Below are 20,029 nucleotides of genomic sequence, written 5' to 3'. Positions count from 1 at the left end.
TCACTCAATTCGATGGAGGAAATTTCAAGATATGGAAACTAATTATTTTGTTTGCACTCTCTCAATATTGGGAGTCTCCTTTGCATTGATTGAACCCAAACCAAGTTAGAGCGATAATCTTGCACTTGATGCAAAAAGGATAGCATGGATTGAATCCAATTTTCAATGAAAATATTGGATTTTGAATGCTCTCTCCATTAATCTTTACAGTTGGTATAATTCCTTTGAATATGCATAGATAATCTGGGATGCATTGTGAACCAAATATACCCTTGATGATGCGAGGTGTAAGAAATATGTGGTGGCAATGTTTTTTGAATTTTGAAATGGAAGATGGAAAAAGCATTTCATCCAAAATTGATAAGTTCCAAATATTATTTTGAAATTTTGTCTTTAAAGAGAATATAATACTATCAGATGCCTTTGTGATCGATGCTCTTCTTGAGAAGCTTCCTACCTCTTAGAATACATTCTTTTTTTGTTCGGTAATATCTTAAAATACATTCAAACTAAATATGAAACACAAGAGGAATGAATAGACTTTCGATCAAGTGGTGGTCAGAATAAAAATTGAAGAGAGGAACCATTCCGAGAACAAGGGAGAAAATCCAGTTAGAAATTCTAGACTTGACAAATTTTGTTAAAACAAGGACAATTCAAGAAAGGCCTTAAAGTTAATAAGGATAAGTTGTAGCAAGACAATCCAGTGAAGATAGATGATGAAGGTACTAGATGCAGTAGCTTGATTCCTCTCCCAAGTTCCAACTACTCAAAACATGCAGACATTAAAGATTGTGTCGTGCTTGAGTTCTTCCCACAAATGATGCATTCCCCATTGCTCCCTTTCACAAGTATTAGAAGTATTCAAATTCCTATATGGCAATAGCAAAAAATATATATATATGGAATAAAGTTCTGTGCAATGGGGGTGTAGGGTGCACCTAGACACATGGGGGTGGGCGAAATGACCGGCTCACCCCTGAATGAACCAAACCCAAATGCCGCCTCATGTGTCTGGGTGCAGCCTACGCCTAGATGCTATCCCAGGCAGAGAATGTTGCCCCAAAGAATATACACAGAAACAAAGGAAAAAGCATCAAGAGTGTAACTAAATCACTATAAAGCACTAATAGCCATCAAAACAAAAGGAAAATTATCAAGGAGTTAGGTAAGTGATTTTTTTTTTTTTAATTTTTATTGGTCTAGATATTCATATTTTGAACATAGCTGGAAAACGAGGTTTTCTGACTCGACTCGTCTTACAGAAAAACCTGGTGACTCGGTCTTGTCAAATCCGATCAAAACGAGTCACATTTTTTTAATGCAATAAATATGTATAAATTAGCAAAAAAATCAGAAAAATACAAAAATATGGGAAAACCATTAAAAAAAAAAAAGAAAAAAGAATCACATATAAATGCATTTTGAATTTATTCCATTGAACAAGAGAAAGGAGTCTAGGAGTTGAGGGTTTCTTACTGTTTTAGAATACGGAAATGTACTATTTTACTCAACTTAGTTTCTAAGTGAATCGGCTTTATTGTTTTTAAAAAACAACTAAACTCGAAAAGTTTGTCATGACTCGGTATAAAATACCAAGTCTTAACGATTTATGACTGAGTCTCATCTTTTCTACCTTGACCTAGTACTCTTGATCAGGTTTTCCAAAATTTTGACTAGACTCTGGGACTCACCCCAGTCAAAACCCGATTTTCCAACTATAATTTTTAAAGAATAATGGGCTAATGGGGCCAAGGCCCAGATCAGCTGCCAACCTTGTCTATCCCCAGTTCCCCCACAGCAGAGATAGTCTTCGGGACGGTTCTCAAACGGACATTACATTACAGATTACCTCTTCCAAACAAGCGTCTTCGCAACCCCGGTGTTGTTTTCTTCTTCAATCTGATTCCTGTCCGACCTTTTCTACGAATCCTTCTAATGGCGGACGAAGAAGAAAGAGCTCTGGAGCAGCAGATGGAGCTTCAATTAGAAGAACAGAGGGAGTCACTGACTGCTATAAATGATGCCCTAGTCTCAGATCCATCGAATGCAGAGCTTCTTGCGGTAAGTCGCCTGAAACCTCGTCACCAGCCTAGGGTTTTCTTCTTGGGTTACCTCATTTGTGTATCTTTCATCTCAAGCCTGAAGGTCTATTTTTGAGTTGTTTGTTCTATAAAAAAACTCGTTGTTATCATAGTTTGAAGCTGAAATTTTTGACATACAAAGCTGCTGCTATTTCGCTTCATGTAATTATATTATGTTGGGTTACAGTGTTCATGTTTGATTGACCCGTAGGATAAGTGTGAGATTACTCATGCCCAGAAACTCAGAAAGACGTGAATTACTAGTTTGGATGTCCAAGTTTTATCTTGGGGAATGGTAGCAACTTCGCAAAGGTTTTAGTCATCTACTGGGATGAATTCAAGTTATAAACGAGCTAGAGAGCTACAGTTTCTCTGAGACAATTTACAATGGATAAGTTGGGAGAACCAAATAACCCTTCTTTTCTTGTAGAAAACAATATAAATTCAGTGAAGAGCTTGATTAGTCTCATTAGTCTTATTTTTATGTTCTGTTATTGATGATGTTTTGGTACTTAGTCTTAATTTGAGTATAATAGAAAGTACTCTTTATTTGGCCTGAAATGTTTTCCTCTAGTAAATGTTGACAAGTTTATTGTCAAAAGGTTCATGAGGAGCTTGTTATGGCAATCAGGGATGCGGAAGAAGGGCTTCTAAACCTGAAACGTTCACGGTTATTGCAAGAGATTGACTCAATACAAAGATCCGAAGCGACTATTGAAGATGTTGAGGTGGAGCCCCTTGATCCAACAAATGTTGAGGCAGAACCATTGGAAGCAAACGATTATAGTATTGGCTCAAAATGTAGATTCCGTCACTCTGATGGTCGCTGGTATAATGGCCTCATAGTGGGGTTAGAAAGCTCTAATTCGGCAAGGATTTCTTTTCTTACACCCACATCTGAAAGCATGTTGGTGCGTACAGTATTCCATTCTCCTTTTTTTATTATTTTTATTTTAATTTGTATTATTACTATAAATAATTGTTGATTGTTATCCCGTCATTAGACTGCACTTCGAAATTCTTATATATACTGTTACAATCTTGACTGGCATAACTGTGAGCTTTCTTTCTTTGAATGCTATTATAATTATAATTTTATGTTGTGATAAATCACCAATATACTTGATACATCTTCTTCATTAGTTCTTCCTTGAGAGTTTGTCTTCGGTAATCTTACCTTCTCTGCTCTTCAGTATTTATCAACCCTTGGAAAAGAACAGTCAATTTTTTTGCAAACCTCAATTCTGTGATCACTATCTCCCCCAACACTCAAGATTGAGCTCTGGTCTTCTCTTTCTTTGATTCTTTCATCAGTTTAGTTGAGATTTGATTTTCCAGTTAGAGCTCTGGTTTCTGATTAATGAGGCTTCATTCTTTAATCTTGTTAGAGTGTCCGTCTCGGTTGGAGGTCCATGGTTGTCCATGGACCTCTATATCTTGGGATTATGTTTTTATCTAAGCAGTGAAGGTTCTTACTGTTTCTTTCCTTTTTTATTGTAAGTAGACTTTTGTTTCCTATTCTGATTAAACTTTAGGCTTAGCTAACTAAAGAGTTCTATTTCCATTATGTAATCAGTTCTGTTTAATATAAATACATTGGCTGGTATTATAGATCCACTTACTGTATCGCGCAGCCTTCCTCCATCATCTCGATTTCCCATCTTCTTCTCTCTTTTCTCTTTCTCTGGTTCTAATCTCTGGTTTGTTTTAATTCTGTTATACTTTCAAATCTATTAATGTCAGCCTGGAGTACCTTCCCCTACAAGTAGAATTCAGGACTTCCAACGAATTCTTGACATCTACCATCTAAACCAGCATGGTGTGTACTCCCATTTTATGTGGGCAAGTGGGCATTGTGTCACAACCTGGCCCAACCACCACAAAAGATGCACCTATTTGGGGAAGGAAACCTTCCCACTTATAAGCTCAAGACCCTCTCCAAAGTTGGCCGGTGTGGGTTTGTGGGGTGGGGAGTTTGAGTCCTTGACAGTCTCCCCCACTCAATCCTTGATGCCCTCACCAGGGGGACCCGCACTGCAGTGCCCTCAACACATCCCCAATTTCTTTGGGTCCGGCTCTGATACCACGTGTCACGGTCCGGCCCAACCACCCCAAAAAATGCACATATTGGGGGGAGGAAGCCGTCCCTCATGTATGCCCATGACCCTCCCCAAAGCTGGCCAATGTGGGATTGGGGAGGGAAGAGTTTGAGTCCGTGACAATTGCCTAAGATTTCACCTGTCGTCAAATGAGGGGTTTTGGCACAAACTTGAACCGGATTCTGTGAGGATTTGAATTATTGCTAGTTTTTTTCTTGCTGGTGTTTCACATTTAACTTGGTTTTTTTTAGTGCCCATTCCTGTCTTCTTGATTCAATTGGTGATGCATTTACTCCATTAGGGGCAAATTGGAGCTTTTGGGGTTAATTTTTAAATTTTTTTAGATAACGGTGGTAGTAGTTGATTTGAAAGTCATTTGTAGAGTTTGGGTTATAGTTTGTTTCAGTTTTAGAGTCTACTTAGGAGTCTTTTAGTATTCTCTTTAAATTCAAGCATCTAATCAGCCCAAGAAAGATTGGAATGAATGTGCTTAGTTTTTAAACTTCTGTTAAGCATACGTGGTTGGTTAGTTCTGGCTTGGCTGATCATCTCCCTCCTCTACTTCTTCTCTTAATCCTCTGTGCTCTGTTCTCCTTACCAGGTGTATCCTCTCCATACTCGTCCTCCCATATTCTTCTTCTCTCTTACTTCTCATCTTTTCTTTTCTTATTATAGGCATTGCATCTGTTTTCTTAACTAGTTTTAGCTTGCCTTAATATGATATCTCACCCAATATTATTTGGTTTGATCTGATATTTTATGGTTAACTTCCTACTCGCATTCTCTCTTGAATGCTGTTTATAGGTTACTACGACTGTACCTCTATCCACAGATCTGATCTGCATGCCCTGTTTCTGGTTTTTTTCCCTGCAAATGGCCATCACGCCATCTAAACCTTGCTTAAAATATAGTTTTCTGCCCTGGACCTTGTGAAAAGGACTGGGTGATTCTTTCTTACGGCTCATTTTCTTGATAATGTTTACCGCTGGTTCCTGTTTTACGTAAGGAAGAAGATCAGTTCTTTATTAGTGAGTAAGGCTGAATTCTTGTTAATTATCCACTAATTATATCAACTTCCAGAATTACCCTTTTCTTTTAGAATTAATTCTAGATTGGGTCCCAAATCCTGTTTTCTTGACCTGTTTTGCTTCAGAAATTATGGATTTTCCATTGAACCCTTAATTTGAATTATCTATTATTCTTGTGGGCTCATAACGATCCAATTTGAGGGTTTCAGGACCCGGGATCGCATCAACTTGCTTCCACCTCTCTTTGGCCTGTGGCTATGATCCTGTATGGAAGTCTGTCTGAGCTTTTCTTGAGTAAGAGATGCCTTGCCATGAGTCCTGGAGTTCTATTTTGAATCTTTTGATAACTCTGGTGTATTTTGTCCCTAGAACTTGCCACTTCTACTCACTGCACTGATTTTTTTTTTTTGGTTCTCCTTGCTGATGACATTAAACACAAGTTCCAACTCTTGTAAAGTAAGTTTACCTACTACTTCATAGCTTTGCCTATTATCTTCTATTTCATAGCCTTGCCTTGATGTGCTAAGCCTGTGTTGAATTGTGAGGCTGCAACAATACTTCTGTCACATAATTTGCTTACTCCTGTACCATTGTCCCTACTGGCCCAGTTTGGGCTGAAGGTAAGGTATTCTTGCTTCTCAGCCAGCTGTCAGGTCTAAATTCGGTGCCTCTGGATCCCCTCTAACCTGCATTTGGTTTGATTCTTGTGTATGATTTATGAGGCTTGACTCAGATTTTCTGTGTACATTCTTATTTTGGTCATTTGATTCATGTTGGATGGGATTCCGTTTGTCATTCTCAGAATCACTGAAGAATCCAGAAATGCTGCTTGCTCGATCCCCATATCACAGTGATTCTCAAGTTAGATTCCAGAATCAGGTTGCTAGGATCCATCCCAACTTGATTCTATTTTGACTCAAAATCTAGAGTCAGATCCGTTATAAACACGGCCTTGGTTTGCATTGTGCAAATAAAAATGTCCTGGCATGTATTATTGTTTTTTTTTTCCAGGACAAAGCAAAGAGTTTAAATTGATTGCCTTTTTTTTGGGGGGTTTTTACTTAAACTGGATTACGAAGCAATATGCCATTCCAATTCATTGTTGGCATCTAATTGGGTGTCCCAGTTGTTGTAGCTAACAGAGGCTATGCTTTTTTAACATATATGTGACTGAATACCTAAATTCGGGTTGTAATCAACCTAGTGGAGCTTCTTCTTTCTTCCTTTTTTTTTTTTTTTTGTCTTTTTTTATCGGTGGTTTTAATGAACTATTAGCCTGAGATTATAATGAGAGGAAGCCCTATTCTTCTTCTCTGGAGTCCTGAGATAAAATGGATGAGAGACGTAGCCTTCCAACCCATTACTTATTGTATTCTTTCGGAAGGTTACTTGAAGGGACTTATCAAGAAAAAAGAGGGAGGGGGGGGGGGGAAGAAGGATACTAGAAGGGGCTAATGGTCCAAGAAAAAGTTTGGTTAATTGGTGATGCATTTGTTGAACTGGATCTGGTTTCTTAACATATGTGACTTGAAGTTGCATGGTCTGGTTGGCATAGTTAAGCAGATTTAAATGGAGTTCTCTATTACCAAAAGTCTGCTGAAAAAATTAGAAACCTCTGTTCTTGGTCATATCAACTAACTCATGTCACCGGACCCAAAGTGCAGATGTGCAAGTTCTTCCTACAGCAGCGGTGTCGATTTGGTAGCAACTGCCGTTTATCGCATGGTATGTTGCCATTGTCTCCAGTCGGGGCTTAATACATGGGCTCTCCTATTGTATTTTTGTTTTTTCCAATGACCCATCTCTTCTTCTGTGATTCTCATTTCCTTGGATCCTTTTTCTTACTTGTATCATGAGGCCTTATTAAATCATTCAGAGTACTCTGTTGTTATGGCTCTACTTTATCCTAATGGTGTATTTATACCAAGAATATGGCTCTCCCATCCCCACCCCCCTGCCCCCAATGTATTAAGCCTATGGGGATCATTGAGATATGATGCTCAAAAGGCATCACACACTATATTGTGTTTTTAATTGGTTGATTTTTCTGGGGTGCTCATCTATTAGCATTCAACTTGTCATTAACGATGGCTTATTTTCCAGGAGTTGATGTTTCCCTATCTTCTCTCAGAAGTTATATCCCAACAACATGGCAAGAGTCATTAGTAGGATCCAGCATCTGGGCAGTCTCAGAAAACAAGGCTGGGATCTGGAGGGAAGCTGAGCTTGAGTCATGGGATGACAAACTTGGAATTGGTCAGGTTGTCTTTCGGGATGATGGAAGCTCTGTAATGCGTAGGGGTGATGCACTTTCGTTGTCTGAATATGCTCAAATGAGTGAAGAGGAGGAAGAAGATGATTCGGGTGCAGAACAATCTGATTCAAGTGCCTATGACGAAGAAAGCCCTCAAGGTCTAGGGTTTTTGGAAGCAACCACACAACAGCGAGGCATCCAAACTGACACAGCTGTGTTTGCAACATGGGAGCATCATACCCGGGGTATAGCTTCCAAAATGATGGCCAACATGGGTTACCGTGAAGGGATGGGTTTAGGTGTCTCCGGTCAGGGTATGGTTAACCCAATTTCTGTGAAAGTCCTTCCGCCTAAGCAGTCAATTGATTATGCATTAAAGTCTTCCACAAATGAAGACAATAAAGAAAATCAGGGGAAGAAACGCAGCAGAGGTGGGAAAAGGAAGCGTGATAAGAAGTATGCCGCAGCTGTACGGGCAGCAAGAGATGAGGAGGACTTGGAACCAGATGTCTTTAGTTTCATCAATAGCCAGCTCAGCATGCAAAGTGGAGCGCAGAATGAGTCGGCCAAGAAACAACAAACTAAAGGTGTAGGGGAGGCAAAGAAAGAAGACAGACGGTCTTTGGTAGCTTATGACGATGAAGTGAGAGAGTTGAAGGTCCGGGTTGAGAAGCTGGAAGAAATGGCGAAGCGGAACCAGAAAGAGAAAGTGGTCTACGAAGCTGCTTTGAGAAAATTGAATGAGACCCGCAATGCTTTGGCTAATGCTGAGGCAAATCATGCAGCTGCACTAAAGACGGTTGTCAGCAAGGAGAAAGAAAAGAGATGGATGAAATTTTGAGCTAGTAACTACTCACTGTCCCTGCATCAAGTCATACTCTTTTTGTTTTTCTTGTTCAGAATGCCGAGTCCATTTGTTACTTAATTCCAAACTCCCACCATCCCACCATATAGTTGTTTCCTTTCCTTAATCGTTATTTCCTTTTCTGGTCCACATCGGACTTTTCTATTTGGTGTACATTTGCACTTTGAAGTGATGTATACAGAACTATAGTGAATTTTACCTTCTGTGTTAAAGCTAAGTTTATGCTACAAAAGAGGTCTCTAATGTTTTCCTTTCAATATCCTAAATGAATTACCACAACTATATTGAGAAGACGACGAGCACAGCTAAAACATAGGCATAGATATGTAGTATAACTCATCAAATGTGTGTACACATGAATAAGCATACAGTGTCCCTAACGACATGTAACGCCTTTAAAGTCTGCACCTGGTTTTGACGTCTCGGATTCTCAACTTCTTTTTCCCCCACTTTTCGCTTTCCGAAATTTCCCAATCTTCCATATCTCTCCTTGAGCCTGATGTTTGACGATTGAGATGTTTGGCTTACCTTCTTGTCCAGCAGATCGTCTCTTTGTCTTCAACCTTCTTTTTCTTTTGTATCTCCTAACCCTCTTCTTGCTCTTCTGGGTGATATCTTCTTCTTTTTTTGTTTTTATTACAGCTGCCTTGGGGTTCTCTTACCCTTGATCGTTGCTCTGTATCTGGTGTTATCTCAAGCTGAAGCTTCGTCTTCTTCATGGTGGTGGCTAGTACATGTAACACTGAGGTGTTTTTCCAGCTAGAGTTTGCAAAGCTCAAAGCTGTTGCTCCAGTCCACCTGTGTGTCAAGGCATGCATAGTCCCTCTCCTTTGGCTTCTGGAAAGGGAAAATCTTAATCACCTATCTATAGTCTGCTGCCTATGGAAGATGGACTTTGGGTGCTGCTCCAAGTCATGTTGAAGTGGATTCATCTTGGCCTTGTCATTGGATGTTGAAATCCAGGGTTAAAAATCGGTATACTAAGTTAAATAGAAATAATGCAACCAATTAATTGACTATAAAAGGGTAACAACATTTCATTTCTGACTTGCTGATGTTAATAACATGGTGCAATGACCTGTTAATGCTAATAATATGATGCCAACTTTGGAATGTTGATGTGTATACTTGAAGTACAGGGACAACTACTCTAAAGATCTACTCCTATGTGCTACTCTAAAGTCTAAAGACCTACTCCTATATCTTTTGAAAGATGGGCCTAAAGACAAGTGTTGGAAAGTAACTCTGTCAAGTACAGAGACAATTTACATCTAAAAAGTAAAAGATAAAAGATAAAATGTAATGTAATGACCGTTGTGTTGATCCGAGGATCCCTTCTTTTGTTGCTGAACTGGTTTTCTATAGGCATTCTTGACAGTTTTGGTGGTTTCTGGTAGTTATCATGTAGTTACACAACTACCCATTTCCTTGAGGGTTGGTTATTACTGTCCTGCGGACTGTCGGTCGGTCACTGTCAGTCTTGACTGAAATAGGTTCAGTCTATTGACAGAAATAAACTATAGTCACTTGAGTCAATCCAATAGCATAAGTAACGAAGGTATGTAGTAAGGGTAGCAGGTACATCAGTTGATGATCCGAATCTAGGGGATGAAGCAGAGGATTCGACTGATGATCCACTTGATCAAGTCATAGGTTTGCAAATTTATCAAGCTCTTGATCATGTTTTTTTACTAAGCAGAAGTCTCTTGAATAAGAGGATGTTGCATCACTAACAACATAAGTAGATAGAGGTCCAGGTGAAGCAGTCAATTATGTAGATCATTAGTAGTAGATTAAGAGGTCGATATTGCAGTAAGGCCCAGTCGCTCACCCAATATTATATTTTATGCCCATCAACATACTTCAAAAAGGTTGAACAGCTCTGGTGCAGACATATGTAGGGGCTTCAAAGGCGTAGGTATAGACATGACAAGTAAACAAATAGTGGACTTAGCATAATGAGCAAACAAGTGTTGACCTTCAATGGACATAAATCCTACGACAATGTCCCTTATATGGCCTACTTAAAATAAATTTATTCTTACAACCCATCATTTTTAGCCATGTGGCAACCTGGTATATGCAAAACAACCATTAAATGAAGGATTTAAGTAGCCTCACAGTAACGATTCCAAGGCCACCTCACTATCATATTGAAATGTCATTTTGGTTCCAACCAAGGTGTTATGTATCGGTATCAATATTCGTATTGGACTTGATATATCGGTTTCGGTTGATATCGACATCGATATGGATCAGTTTAATTAGATTGAACAATTTTCTCTCTCAAAATACCAACATCTTGGTTTTTTTTTTTAGACCATTTTATTTTCCCTTGTACTAGTATCATCGAACAACACATCATCACCCAATATTGAACAACTTTCAATGCCCTTCTACCTAAATTTGGATACGAAAAGACACATGTCTACTCATCTCAGAAGGAAGCTTTAGCAGTTCATCACGTTTTGGAGGATGGGGCTTTTTAATTATCCACAACCATGAACTATATGCCTCTTCTATGAATTGTGGGTTTGCAGGTCAGCACAGGAAAGCCGAGCTTAGAGGACTCCAAGAAGGAATTCAAAGGGCACTTTCACTGGAATGCAGACAATTGACTATTTGGATCGACTCACAAGAACTGAAGAACTGGCTGATTTCACCAGAAAAATTCCAATGGCCTTGGGAACTTTTTAGTTGGTTATTTGATATTAGCTCTTTTCTTACTTTATTTAAGTTTGTACTTATTTAAAAACAACCTAGACTTTACCTCCATCTTGTTGATAACTTGGCTAATTATGCCAGACTCAACCGATCTAAATCGGATTGTATGGACTCTAATGCACCTATTATGTTCAGTTATTAATAGTAAGATTTTTTTCACCAAAAAAAAAAAAAAGAAGATTTTTTTAGGAAGATAAAATAAACAAAATTTATAGTATGTGATTGGTCTGTTTCACTCAAGTCATTGCTAGATTAACATTTTTGTTAAATTAGTGGTGAGTGGTATACCCTTTTGGATTGGGGGTATGAAATTCGCAATAAATTTAAACTTTTTGGAACTTGTGTGATTTCAGGTTCTAGCTTTGAGTCTATAGTGGCATCAATGCTATGGGCTGCATCTATCGAGGCTGTAGGTCATTCCTCGACACCCCTATGGAGGATTCCAGGGAATCTTCCTCTCAGCTTGCTCTTCTGGAGGCAGAGGACCCCTGTGGAACCCCACACCGGAGTTACCTGTGTCGGATTTGCTACCTGGAGGCTATGCAAAACCTCTCCCTTAATCAAACTCGATGTAAGTATAATTTAAATGTATTTTTATAGCATTATGTACGACCAATTAGAGTTATAAGGGTAGTTTGGTCAATTTACCTCTATGGGACCCACGTCCCCAGTGGAAAATCCTATTCCTAACATTTACCCGTATTCGGATTATCCCTGATGTCATATGACATCATTATATAATTAGAACAAGATTATAGGTACGAAATTCTAATTAAGATCTATTTTAAAAATCTATTTTAGAATCTGATTTTTAACTTAACTAAACAATCAGCCCTTAAATAGTCCACTATATATATAAAACTTATTCCTAAAAATCACTATTCACAACTATAAAGACTTAGAGAGAAAACGATTCAGCTTGGGAACCTTGGAGAAGAAGAAAAGATAAGGAAAAGAAGGAAGAAAGGAGCTTTATACTTGGGGCTTGGTTTGGTAATTGAAATTGAAGCATGGGAATCTCTATAGGAGACTTTATTTGCACAAGACTTGGGCTGTCTTCATCTTTGCTCACTGCTATACTAAGGTAAGCCATGAATCTATGCTCTTTCCACCTTCTCTTCCTCTAATCGTCAAGCCTAATCATGCCGAAATGGATTTCTGCCATTAAAGCTTTTAATCCAAGCTTAAACAATGGAAGTTCCACCTAATTTCTTACTGTTTTAGTGTTGTTTGGGTTCAACCATACTTGAATCTTCATGGCTGAATTCCCATGAAGATTACCTACTCCATGGATCAATTGGCTAAACTTTATGTGGACAACATTATCAGACTACATGGAGTGCCAGTGAATATTGTGTCTGACAGAGATCCCAGGTTTACTTCAAGATTCTGGAAAAGTCTGCAAAGGGCTATGGGTACTGAGTTGAGCCATAGTTCAGCACATCATCCTAAGATGGATGAACAGTCAGAGAGGACAATCCAGACTTTGAAAGACATGCTCAGAGCATGTGTGCTTGAGATGACTGGCAGTTGGGATGAACATCTATCCCTAATTGAGTTTGCTTATAATAACAGCTACCACGCATCTATTGAGATGACTCCATTCAAGGCTCTGTATAGTAAGACATGTCGTACTCCGTTGTCCTGGGATGAAGTTGGAGAGCGACGTATTTTGGATCCTGAATTGATCCAGAAGACCTATGAGAAGGTGGACCTGATAAGAGAAAAGATCAAGGCTGCACAGTCCAGGCAGAAGAGCTATGCAGATAGAAGAAGGCAGCACATACAATTCAAGGTTGGAGAAAAAGCATTCTTGAAGGTGTCTCCAATTAAAGGTGTTGTCAGATTTGGGAAGAGAAAAAAGTTGAATCCCAGATACATCGGTCCGTTCGAGATCCTAGCTAGAGTTGTTACAGTGGCCTATCAGCTTGCACTGCCCCCATCACTTGCCGGTGTACATGATGTATTCCATGTCTCTATGTTGAGACAATACATCCCCGATTCATCACATCTGCTGCCTCAGCAGCCAGCTGAACTTATAGTTGATCTGACTTATGAAGAGGTGCCTGAAGAGATTATTGATAGAAAAGAACACAACCTGAGGAATCGAACTATCTCTTTTATTAAAGTCAGGTGGAATAACCACTCTGAAAATGAGGCATCTTGGGAAAGAGAAGATTTGATGAAGGAGAGATACCCCTACCTCTTCGATCTCCCAGGTACATCAATTTCGAGGACGAAATTCTAATAAGGGGGGTGGAGTGTGAAATCCGCAATAAATTTAAACTTTTTGGAACTTGTGTGATTTCAGGTTCCAGCTCTGAGTCTATGGTGGCATCGATGCTATGGGCTGCATCTGTCGAGGCTATAGGTCATTCCCTCGACACCCCTATGGAGGATTCTAGGGAATCTTCCTCTCAGCTTGATCTTCTGGAGTCAGAGGACCCCTATGGAACCCCGTACCGAAGTTACCTGTGTCGGATTTGCTGCCTAGAGGCTATGCAAAACCTCTCCCTTAATTAAACTCGATGTAAATATAATTTAAATGTATTTTTATAGTGTTATGTACGACCAATTAGAGTTATTAGGGTAGTTTGATCAATTTACCTCTGTGGGACCCACGTCCCCAATGGGGAATCCTATTCCTAACATTTACCCATATTCGGATTATCCCTGATGTCATATGACATCATTATATAATTAGAACAAGATTATAGGTACGAAATTCTAATTAAGATCTATTTTAAAAATCTATTTTAGAATCTGATTTTTAACTTAACTAAACAAACAACCCTTAAATAGTCCACTATATATATAAAACTTATTCCTAAAAATCACTATTCACAACTCTAAAGGCTTAGAGAGAAAACGATTCAGGTTGGGAACCTTAGAGAAGAAGAAAAGAGAAGGAAAAGAAGGAAGAAAGGAGCTTTATACTTGGGGCTTGGTTTGGTAATTGAAATTGAAGCTTGGGAATCTCTATAGGAGACTTTATTTGCACAAGACTTGGGCTGTCTTCATCTTTGCTCACTGTTGTACCGAGGTAAGCCATGAATCTATGCTCTTTCCACCTTCTCTTCCTTTAATCTTCAAGCCTAATCATGCCTAAAGGGATTTCTGCCATTAAAGCTTTTAATCCAAGCTTAAACAATGGAAGTTCCACCTAATTTCTTACTGTTTTAGTGTTGTTTGGGTTCAGTCATACCTGAATCTTCATGGCTGTCCCTCTATTGAACACAATTGCTAATTCTAATGGCCAATTCATAAACCCTAAATATGAAATTGGGTTTGATTGATAAAATCCCAAAATTTGAGTTGATTTTTTTAAAAATTAATTAATAAGGTTAGTTGGTCTCACCTTAATATTGACTTGGATCATGCAATTTAGGGCATGCATGTTAAGATCTGACCATTAGGAGCATAACCCCCAATTCGGCCTCAGGGCTGGATGCAGTTGCAGACCTAGGGCCGGACGTCCGGCCCTATATCCCTCTGAATCCGGCTGCTCCTTTTTGTGCCCCTGCTGCCCTAGTATCTTGGGGTTTGCCTTTAGCTTCTATTTGAACCTAATGGATGTTATTTGCATGTGATTTAGGGCTATAATTCCTGTATTTTCTCTATCTTGACTGGATCTTTTGGAAAGTATTTAGCTAGGACTAGTCTACTGTACATGTAAGGAAATTTGATTTAATTTTGGTGTGTTTATGACCTTAATTTACTGTTGTTCTGATTGCCATGTCATGCATCATCAAAACTACTCAGATGCATATAGTTTCTTAACTTGTATTTATTGCACTAGAATCTGCATATGAATTAGGCTGCGTTGGCATCTTGCATTGCATTGATATTTATTGTTATTGTGAATTTATTGATGGTGAAGTATTGTACTTTTATAATTCAGCTAACCATACATTGCCATCATGAATAGATTGCACTGGGCTAGGTTGTATATCATCACCCAGTACTACATCCCTTACTAACAGGGGAAGAGGTGTTGGACAACCCGTGGTATAGCCGAAGGGTATGCCGAGGTATCATTCACTGTCACATGTTAGCGTGTGTACTCCGTTGTGGGAATAAACAATAGGGTTGGTCTTTGGGGGTCTGCTGTTTGGGCTGCCTGGTGTCATGCCTGAACTGGCGGGTCCTCACCGTGGTAGAATGGTTTCGCTCGGGTGACCAACGTCTGGTTATGTGTTTTCGGGACCGAGGTTAGCATCTATCATAGTAGTACTTATACCTTATGAGGCTTAGTATCCATGTTAGGAGCATGCTAGATTAGAACATGCATCATGAATTATTGTGCTTGTTTGCATGCATTCCCTTGCTGGGATCAATGGAGAGCTCACTCTCGTGGATATCCTTATTTTTCTTACAGATGAAGCTACTCTCGCCGTTGCTAGTGTTTCTGTGGGGATTCCTCCTACTCAGGACTCTCCTGCTGCTCATGGAGTTGATACTCCTCTCCTGGTTGAGCACGATGCTTCGTGTTCCTGCGATGACAGTGCGTTCTCTTGATCCTCCAGAATGATCAGGCTCTTTCTTCCTCTTTTGTTATTATACTTTTGTAGTAATTATTGTATATAGTTTTTTTAGACTTTGGAGTTACTCCTTTTGCGAATCACCAATGTAACTCTCTTGTACATAAATATTCATATAAATATAACTGGTATCACTAGTTCTTCTTTATTACTGTCTTATTGCCTTATTTAATTGCTTCCGCTGCATTTAAATTCTGATTATTATGAATGAAATTACGAATAGAGTACTGCACTTGCGATCCTGGTGGGTTGGTTGAATGTCTGAGACATCCAGTCACACTTGACCCTTATAAACCGGGCCGAGGTGTGACAGGGGGCATTCTATTTTCAGTTTTTCACACAACCAATTTTCTAAAATTAATTGCTTACGAGAGAAATAGATGATAATAAGGAATACATGTTTGTAGAATTTGATCTCGAAATAAATGTTAACATGAACAACATATTGTTTTGAAGAAAATCCTAGTCTATAATCAAAAGATTGGACATTCATTGTATTTAGATCCAATAAAAAATCCAACTCTCTATCACTATAGTTTTGTCATGGAAAAAGGTTTTTTGAACTGGTGGGGTAGGGTACATCAGCATCTTTGAGTCTCTCTTCCACACATGTAATAAACTTTTCTATCCTACCCTCCAATATAGGATACTATTTGACCGCACTTCATTGGTGCAGTCCTTTGTGCCGTTTGCTCAAGAATCCTCTTCTTTTTATTTTTTTAAAGAATTGGGAGCTTTTATATATAATTTACTCTTTTTGGGGGGGGGGGATAGGGAGAAGAAAAGTACTACTCAGGAGACTTGAACTCGAGACCTCCCGGTGAGCATGGGCATGAACCCTCTCCCTTTCATTGCATTGCACCTAAGATTTGAATCCAATGATTTTGAGTTTTGACCGAAGAAATATTCTAAAAATCCCAGATCCCTTTGGATTTCCAAACCTTTGTCTTTTCCTCCAAAAGAAGAAAAATTTTTTTTTTTTTTTGGCTCCAAGAAAGGAGAAGAAAAAAGCCGAGAGCTTTCTCTTGTGGTTCACCGCTGCTTATAGGTCACGAATGGGTCTCATGTGGGTCCTACTCCCATGAGCTCCAAAGTTCCAGGCTCTGCTTCCGTCTTCGGTGCTCCCACGTTTCCGATGTCACATTGGAATCGAAACTCTCTCAAACCTCTCTTTTAGTTGCTTCTAATTTGTAAGTAACAGTTGAACCCAATATATAAACCCTAACTCTTTGATTTTCTGGGTTTAATTTGATGGAAGACCCATTTAATCCGATGGAAGAAGCTCCTTCTTCTCCAACCAGTTCGGATATGGAATCCATCGGTTCTTCTGTGATTCCAATAATTAACAGATTACAAGATATCTTTGCACCGTTTGGGGGATTGTCGAAGATCAAATTGCCGCAGGTTGCTGTTGTTGGAAGCCAAAGTAGTGGGAAATCGAGTGTGCTTGAGGCTCTTGTTGGAAGGGATTTTCTTCCACGTGGTTCAGACATCTGCACTCGGAGGCCACTGGTTTTGCAGCTGGAGCATCGGCCAATTCGATCAGAGAATGATGATAAGAGGGAGTGGGGAGAGTTTCTGCATTTGCCCAGGAAGCGATTCTATGATTTCTCTGCCATTCGCCGCGAAATTCAGGTCAAGTTAGTAACTCTCTTAGTTTTGCTATCAACAGACCCCCCCTCCCTCCCTTGAGTTTCTGAATTATATTCTATACCTGACCCTTCACTTGGAAACATATGTGTCTTATCTGAGAAGTTATTTGAAAGTTAGTTGTTGAATAGTGCAGGCTGAAACTGAAAGGGAAGCAGGAGTGAACAGGGGTGTCTCAGATAAGCAGATTCGTCTCAAGATATCCTCTCCTAATGTCCTTAACGTAACACTGGTTGATTTACCTGGAATTACTAAGGTCCCAGTTGGTGATCAGCCTAGTGATATTGAAGCAAGGATTAGGACAATGATAATGTCTTATATCAAGCATGAAACCTGTATAATATTGGCTGTTTCTCCTGCCAATTCTGATTTGGCAACCTCAGATGCGCTACAGATGGCGAGAACTGCTGATCCCGCTGGTAGGTTTCACAATGAAGTGTTTTGTTGCTTTGGATTAACTTTAGGTCCTACTATCTACATGTTCTGACTTGCATCTATTTGAGTCATTAGATGGAATATATGCTTCATGTTATCTTGGTCCACTTGCCACTATACACCACTGACATGAAAATTATGCCAGGTATGCGAACAATAGGTGTTATCACAAAGGTGTGATTTCATTTGCTTTACAAGAAGATGCAATTTTTTCTTTCCCCTTTTTTGTGCATGAGGATCACAGAGAAGTATCATTTTTATTTGGCTCCAGCTCGATATTATGGATAGAGGTACTGATGCTCGCAAGTTTTTGCTCGGGAAAGTGGTTCCACTTCGCCTTGGTTACATTGGTGTTGTGAATCGCAGTCAGGAGGTAAACCATTATAAAAGTATTTTAAGTTCTTTTTTTTTTTTCCCTTTTTTGTGCAGCTGTTTTCCTTGGGTCATTGGCAAATGGATATTTATTAGAAGTATATGGTACTCTGTACTCTGTACATCTTAACTATGTTCCAGTAATACGAAAATGTGAAATTTAGAAAGCATTTCAACTCTTATATAAACTCAACCTTCCAAAGTCATAGACCCGTAATAATCCTCAAAATTCAGTTGATCCACATCTTTGAACTCCACTGTCATAAATCTATCTAAATTGATTGGAAAGTGTAACTATTGGGGGTGGCCCAAAGATGAGACCTGTATGTGGAGGGGGTTAGGGTTGCAATCATGGGAATGGTGCTAGTGAAATAGAAGATGAAAGAAATGAAAGGAAAAAGTAAGTTCTTTTTTTTATTTTTTTTTTGGTTTGGGGGGGGGGGGGTAGCAATCTTAAAGTATACTTACAACTTAATTGATTGGTCATTGTGGAGTTTCACCACCGTATAGAGTCTTACCATCCATGAAGAGTCAAACTTACGAGGCAAACACTGTTGCAGAGCAAAATTCTCATTCTTTCCTTTTCTTGTAGGAGGGTAAATTAAATCTCATTATTTCATCAATTTGAAAATGAATGGCCATGGGCCCTTTTTTTTTTATTTTTATAGGACAAGGTTCTCTAGGTCAAAACTCTCGTTTACAACATGAGAAAGTTAAATGGGATATTACAAAATAAATAAATAAAAAAAACATTGAGAGAATGTTTGTTGGGGATGGACTTGGAGGAATGTACCCTCTTCATTGAATACCGCCTGTACATGGGCTTGTAAGGGATTCCTGAGGTCCATGCATTAACCTAGTAACCTAAGGGGCTTGTATCTAGCCACGCTGCGTTATCGAGGAAACCAATTCTTTAGTACTGTATATTTGAAAATCATTTGATTCCTCATCCACCTATTAACAACAATAAAGCTTCATTATTTATCAAAGAAGAAAAAATTCTCTCCTTTGGTATGCCTCAAATAGTTGTGACCATTTACATGTACAGTACATAACCAAAACATGAAGACCTTCCATTGAATTTCTGGGAAAGCCATTCTCCCTCAAGTAATGTGGTTAAGAAGCCTCAAAATTCTGTTTCCACATCAAATGAATTAATAGATGGTGAAAACTTTCCTTGATTTTGGACCCTCTCCAACGCCTTGGGTCGCCTAGACACCGCGACAAATATGTTTTGCACATAATGCATCTTTTGCCATCAGGAAACCATGCTCCATTAATTAATCTGTACTCAAGGCTTTATAAGAAGCCAACAACCTACATGAAGCTCCACGGTTGGGAGAAAAAGCTTCCCGAAACCTCCTTCCTTGGAGAATATTCGTCCTCATTCCTTGTCATAGAGTCATATAAGGTCTTAATTTAGAGAAGGCCTTTGTGAAAATATATCTGAGGTCAGCTGTAAAAAAAACTGGGCTCAGTAGAAGCAAATAATAAGCAATATATGCTTCGGTCAGTCTCCACTGGAGCAGTCTCCATATGCTATAGTTTGGTTTTGTTTTGAGGGAGTGAAATTTTTGAGAAGAAATTCCCCCCCCCCCCCACACACACACACACTCTAGGAGGTCGTTGAAATGAAGATGAAGTGGGAAAATTTTTCCTTGCTGGTGTCCTGTTTCCTTTTTTATGTGCAATGCAGTACAACATTCTTAGATCAAGATTTAATATGCCATGTGGGTGGGTCTGCATAAGTTTTGGCCATAAGCTGACAACTAATAATTACAATATGCTGCATGTTTTTGGTGTCATGTTTTCGTCTAGCTGTAGTAATTTTTTTGATGAATGGGTGAGCTCCGACTGCAAGAGAATAATATCCTTAGTTTTTCATTTTTTTTTTTTGCTTTTCTATTCAATTCTCCTTTTTATTATTATTAGAAAAGTCCAACTTCTCAATTTGTAAACAAAAAAGAATACTAGATG

At 39.0% G+C, this 20,029-nt stretch overlaps 2 protein-coding genes across 7 annotated transcripts in view; both read left to right on the top strand.

Annotated features, from left to right (window-relative positions):
• Positions 1-1,874: 1,874 nt before the first annotated feature.
• On the top strand, positions 1,875-8,583 carry LOC122660175 (zinc finger CCCH domain-containing protein 18). 2 transcript variants are annotated; one of them, XM_043855367.1, is made up of 4 exons: positions 1,875-2,064; positions 2,687-2,995; positions 6,876-6,936; positions 7,315-8,583. In XM_043855367.1, the coding sequence occupies exons 1-4, from the start codon at positions 1,939-1,941 to the stop codon at positions 8,304-8,306; spliced, it is 1,488 nt and encodes a 495-aa protein (XP_043711302.1). In that variant the 5' UTR covers positions 1,875-1,938; the 3' UTR covers positions 8,307-8,583. The 2 variants fall into 2 exon arrangements, with proteins under 2 accessions (XP_043711302.1, XP_043711303.1); XM_043855368.1 differs by having other exon boundaries at positions 1,911-2,064; positions 2,716-2,995.
• An 8,191-nt stretch (positions 8,584-16,774) lies between these two features.
• Positions 16,775-20,029, top strand: part of LOC122660178 (dynamin-related protein 3A-like) — a 61,976-nt gene continuing 58,721 nt past the window's right edge. For 4 of the 5 annotated variants that reach the window (XM_043855373.1, XM_043855375.1, XM_043855374.1 and 1 more), the window contains exons 1-4: positions 16,776-17,230; positions 17,382-17,664; positions 17,826-17,854; positions 17,952-18,053. In XM_043855373.1, coding sequence (XP_043711308.1) covers positions 16,847-17,230; positions 17,382-17,664; positions 17,826-17,854; positions 17,952-18,053 — 798 coding nt within the window. In that variant the 5' untranslated portion in view covers positions 16,776-16,846. Of the gene's footprint in view, positions 17,231-17,381; positions 17,665-17,825; positions 17,855-17,951; positions 18,054-20,029 lie in introns of all 5 variants that reach the window. The other variant, XR_006332642.1, reaches the window with a different exon arrangement.

Source organism: Telopea speciosissima, chromosome 4 (genome assembly GCF_018873765.1).
Source record: "Telopea speciosissima isolate NSW1024214 ecotype Mountain lineage chromosome 4, Tspe_v1, whole genome shotgun sequence".
NCBI lineage: Eukaryota > Viridiplantae > Streptophyta > Magnoliopsida > Proteales > Proteaceae > Telopea > Telopea speciosissima.
This window is presented reverse-complemented; position numbering and strand designations above follow the sequence as displayed.